General features: G+C 34.5%; 1 protein-coding gene across 1 annotated transcript; it reads left to right on the plus strand.

The window, feature by feature from the left end:
• Positions 1 to 242: 242 nt before the first annotated feature.
• On the plus strand, positions 243 to 3,062 carry LOC132548684 (M-phase inducer phosphatase-like). The gene is made up of 8 exons (XM_060212567.1): positions 243 to 269; positions 553 to 711; positions 899 to 976; positions 1,537 to 1,683; positions 1,858 to 2,109; positions 2,246 to 2,370; positions 2,529 to 2,646; positions 2,928 to 3,062. The coding sequence occupies exons 1-8, from the start codon at positions 243 to 245 to the stop codon at positions 3,060 to 3,062; spliced, it is 1,041 nt and encodes a 346-aa protein (XP_060068550.1).
• The last annotated feature ends 2,442 nt before the right edge of the window (positions 3,063 to 5,504 follow it).

Genomic DNA, 5,504 nt, shown 5'->3' on the forward strand with positions numbered 1-5,504 from the left:
AATCTGACCAGCTATATAAAGGACCCTGTAACACTGAGTGGTCAGTCTTACTTTCCTTCTCATGCCACTAAGGTCCTGGTTACTTATCTCCGCAACAGATTGAGACGTTACACATGGTATACAATTTAGAAAAAAATTGAAAATCAAATATTTGAACACGGAGCACAATACAATATACATATATTTTTATATATATCTTAGCACTGATGTTTTGCATTGTTTTGTTTACAGAATATTACAGAATGGATTTCTCCGATAATAGTTTTGGGGTATGTAGTCTCTTAGTAAACTTTTTTGAAAATTACATTGTATTGGTTCCAAGAAATTAAAAGCATTTACAATTAAATAAATCTTCATTAACACTAATTATTGTCAATATTTTAGTATAAATAATGTCATTTTGTATTCTTAAAAAACGGAAAAAAATACACTTCAGAAAAATCGCTGGTGACGAATCACGTGGTATTAATAAAAAGATGAATAATGGTTTAATACCGATGTGATTTACATATAAGTAAATGTGTGACGTCATCTTCACTTTTATAGCTAGAGTTCAGACCCATGGCTGTGTTGAAGTTCGGCGATGATGAAGAGGTCATGGACTTGTCAGAAATCCTCACCCCTCGGGCTAAGGACTCTCCCCTCCCCCGGGCGAAATCTGTACCTCCCCCGATCCTGGATGACGAAGACTCAGGACTTGGAATGGAGTTCGTAAGTAACTTGAATGCAATATTAATCACAATACTGTCAAAGATATACAACGTGTGTTTTCGTGACTCAAGAAACATCTGATACCATGCCATTAATGGTGAAAAGGAAAAAAACTATATAAACATGATATTGATAATTAGTGAATTAGATACGATGATGACAATAATGTTTGGGCTTTTATTTTTAGGATGAATTTCAAGAAAATAAGAAATTATCGATCCAGAACGAGACTCCGTGTCAGTTACAGACTCCAAATACAAAACAGGTAAGTCTGATAATATCAATAACATTTATTTGGTGGGTTAAAATTTCATTCCCTTACTGTCATGCCATTGATTAAAAAATTTATCTTGAAAAAAAATTAGAAATCCAGGTATGCATTTTGAGGATTTAAATTAACATGTTAAACCTCATTATGTGTGATAAGGCGTATACATGTACAGCCGAACTTCGTTATTTCGAAGTCGGCGGGACCCGACGTTCAGAAAACTTCGAGTTATCTCAGTACTTCATTTAAGAGAGATTTAATGTTTGGTGAAAAGGTTGGCCGGGACAAATAAAAAAAACCTTCGAATTAAACGGTATTTTCCAGTGATACGAGTTCGAGATAACGAGGTGGGACTGTATATGAGTTGTCATTCATGTTACAAACAAACACTATAAGCAGTTTTCATTTTGATGAGATTCCGTTAACTTCACAGTGTCACATTACATAAGTGATAAAGAGAAAATAAGCTCTTAGAAGATTTATTTCGATATTTACTGTCCTTTGGTTGCAAATGAAATTTTTAAATTAACAAGAAATAACATATTTCTGTTTTCCAGTCCTATAGCGTACGTAGGTCTCTGTTTGAGAAGTCCAAGCGTCTCTTTGACGGAGACGACGATGGATCCATCACCAAGAAACCAAGGCAATCACAGAGACAAATTACCTCATCGTCACGTGCTCTGACCAAGTCATTGTCATTTGGGGTAAGCAGACTACAGAACTAAGTTAATTTTCATAAATTCATTCGTAAGTGAAAATTTGTAATAATATGATTTCACTTGAAATCTCACTTGCATGCATCGTAAATAATAAAACAAATTACGATCAAGAAAAACCATTGATTACAACATCTAACACCGATTGTCTTTTCATTGTAGGATCAACCTTTCGAAAATTCATCTCGAGACGTCATTTCCGCTGTTGAGCGATTGGTCGAGGAAGAGAATCTGACAGGAAATGGGGAAACCACATACATTTTACCCACAATTCCTGGCAAACACTCTGACCTCAAAAGCATCACACCGAAGATTATGGCCGACGTTTTGGAAGGGCGGTATGATGACGTCATCAACAGCTATCGCATCATCGATTGTAGATACCCTTACGAGTATGAGGGTGGTCACATCAAGGTATGTTATGACATGATACAATTTTAATAAAATAATGCAATTTTAATGTTTAATTTTTGTTCAGTCTAATTACTTTTTCGCGTTTTACTGAGTTCAGGCCTAAGTTTACTTATTTAAAGCATTTTTTTCTCCCCAGAACGCTGAAAATTTATTCACCCGTGACCACATCCAGGATATTTTAAGGTCGCGCAAATGTGAAGAGGGCGAAAGGCATATCCTCATATTTCACTGCGAATTCTCTTCAGAAAGGGGCCCGAAAATGTAAGTAAATTCTTTGATTTCTTGAGTCAGTTTTAATAATGACCTTCGGAATTGGAACACTCTTTGATTTCTTAAACTTTGAAACAATTATTTCCAAAATAGGAAGAGGTAACCCTTTTGATTACATGATTCTTTATCTGCCGAATCTATTTGCTAAGGTCCCGATTCCTCCGAAGTCAAGACAGAGAAATGAACACCTGCCGATACCCATTTTTGAATTTCCCGGAAGTGTATTTGTTGCATGATGGCTACAAAAGTTTCTACCAGTCACACAAGGTGAGTAGTTTTTATCGGAAAGGCGGCATAAATGATGTATTTAGAACTCTGAGATAAAATAGACTCCATGATGTAGCAAAGGAATAATAATGGATCTAACGTGAAAACACTGTTACATTCTTCATACAAACTAAAAATATTCTCGACAAGCCCTCTCATTCAGACTGTTCAGTTCAATAAGGTTTTTTTATTCAAACATTTATTGTAACAAATCTATAAAAGTTTGACCATCATCAAAACATCAATATAACCTGTGATTCATAATTTTTTTTTTCTGACAGGAATTCTGTCAGCCGATGAGTTACAAACCCATGCTTCACGAAAACCATGCTGATGATTTACGCCACTTCCGATCCAAGTCAAAGTCCTGGTGCGCAGGCTCGAAGAAAAGAAGATCTCAGCGTTTAGCTTTTTGAATAAGTGATCAAATTAAGGACTTATGACGCAGAAACTAGTGCTATTTTGTAAAAAGAATGAACTACTTCTATTGTTAACAGAGGAACGAGGAACAGATATCAATGAATTATCAATGTAAATTTTTCTTGTTAAAATACTATTTCATGGTAATACACGTCATCGTTGGAAATTGATCACAAAAAAATTATGTAAATAAATATATTAGAAATATCTAAAGAGAGTGGTTGTTTTGAAATATCATAAACAAACGACGATCATCGAATGTTTTCTCCGAGCATGCCAAACACAGAATATTTTTTAAGAACTTCCAAAATGTTGGGATGGTTATATTTTTGTCGTATGTAAGTAAGCACAGTCATTAATTTCGATAACACCTGTCAGGCCAAGTAACACTTTATTTGTTGTTGTACACGTTTACACTTTTGTTGTTGTTGTACACGTTTACACTTTATTTGTTGTCGTACACGTTTACAGTTTATTTGTTGTTGACACGTTTACACTTTATTTGTTGTTGTACGCGTTTACACTTTATTTGTTGTTGTACACGTTTACACTTTATTTGTTGTTGTACACGTTTACACTTTTGTTGTTGTTGTACACGTTTACACTTTTGTTGTTGTTGTACACGTTTACACTTTTGTTGTTGTTGTACACGTTTACACTTTTGTTGTTGTTGTACACGTTTACACTTTATTTGTTGTTGTACACGTTTACACTTTATTTGTTGTTGTACACGTTTACACTTTATTTGTTGTTGTACACGTTTACACTTTTGTTGTTGTTGTACACGTTTACACTTTATTTGTTGTTGTACACGTTTACACTTTATTGTGTTTGTACATCAGATAACACATCAGAAAATACAAGATGTGTTTATGAAACACTATTCAGAAATGGGACATTACACCTGTACTGTGTAAGGCATGCACAATTTTTTTAAATGCAGATAAAAGGTCATGATCAAGGTCACATGGTCAAAACTTTTGCCCCGTATAGTTGTGTAAGCTACTTACAGGATATATATCTAAATATCCATATACAGGACTAGAATTATTTTCAGGTAGAAGATAAATACGGTGACTTCCATTATTGTGTACAAATGTCAAATCCAGCTTTTATGTCAAATCTGTTATCCTCTCTCATATAGGGAAACACTAACATGTATTTATACTTTAAAAACAGAGTAGATTTCCGTCCCTAAGTCGATACAGTACTCCCGCTTTATCCGTGGTTCTTATAACCATTCTAACAACCATATCAGTGTTATAATCGTGGCTTTGAAGAACTATGAAGAAGTTTGGAGTAATCTCGATCATCCCGACCCTGAAAAATGTTTCTTCTACATGATCATTTGGTCTCTCCACACTGCACACTAACAGTATTCATTCGGTACAAGGATATATATATATGGATTATACTGGAGCGTATTTCGTGAAAAACACGTCTAAAGAAATCGTGAGAATGATTCAATATCCTTCAGACAATATCTTATTTCCGTAAAATGACAAAATGCACTGACAGGCTGTTGACTTATCTATGGGAACTAACAACTGTTGCATTAGGGCAGCTTCGTTTTTTCGCGGCGACAAAACGAGAGAAAAAAAAAAACACACACACACACACAGAAAAAAGTAAACTCCTCAAAATAGGTGCTGTAACAAAGGTCCTGCCAAGTCCTTCAACTAAACTTTAGATAACTAGAATAATTTCCAGAGATTTCAAACCTAGATGGTAACCAATTCTTTTTTTCTAGAATGTCGCAATCAAGACTGGTTCACGGTATCAAATGCGCTACTACTATAGAGGAAATAGAAATACATTTGGATTTAACGTCCAAACATAATTGTACAAATATTGCTTATGAGATCAAGGAGCAAACTGCAGCATACAATATTCCTCCTAAAGGTGTCGCCGATGAAGCAAAAGACGCACACTCTTTTGGCATCCTGGTCTTCTTTTCATTTTACTTTGTCTGGAGTATCAGCGTATTTATCACTCTTGTTTTTATTTTTCTATCCTATCTTTGTTGAATTTGAGTTTGAATTAAGATTATATTGACATGTTGCCATATTCTTTATTCTCTCATATGTTAAGTGTACAAGAAAGGAAGATGGTCTTTTCAAAAATATTAATGTTACATCGACTGTAGCGATAGGAAATGAAAATTAAGTGATCAAATAACAAAGAAAATCCTTAAATCACAAAATAATGGACTGCTTTATGTAGGTCAATAAGTAATAACGATTGAAAAGTCACAAATTAATTCCAATACAATCCTTAAAACCATTTATTCTTTTGTTGTTAAAATTCTGGTTTTTAGACGACATTTCGGATTTTCGTTTTATGGTCAACGAAATGACATACCTACTCAGGGTTGGATATTTGGACAAGCGCTTTCACTCGGATCGTCCATTTTTGATTAGTGTTGGTCCTAAGGATTA

The sequence above is a fragment of the Ylistrum balloti genome, unplaced genomic scaffold (genome assembly GCF_031769215.1).
Source record: "Ylistrum balloti isolate Yb309-2 unplaced genomic scaffold, AGI_CSIRO_Ybal_v1 Utg369616, whole genome shotgun sequence".
Taxonomy (NCBI): domain Eukaryota; kingdom Metazoa; phylum Mollusca; class Bivalvia; order Pectinida; family Pectinidae; genus Ylistrum; species Ylistrum balloti.

What these genes read in the sequence shown, in the direction of transcription:
- LOC132548684 (XM_060212567.1), top strand. Translation starts at nt 243, where the DNA reads ATGGATTTCTCCGATAATAGTTTTGGG. An exon ending in CCAAGTCATTGTCATTTGGG is followed by an intron (nt 1,684 to 1,857) that starts GTAAGCAGACTA and finishes TTTTCATTGTAG; the next exon opens with GATCAACCTTTCGAAAATTC. An exon ending in GTTTCTACCAGTCACACAAG is followed by an intron (nt 2,647 to 2,927) that starts GTGAGTAGTTTT and finishes TTTTTCTGACAG; the next exon opens with GAATTCTGTCAGCCGATGAG.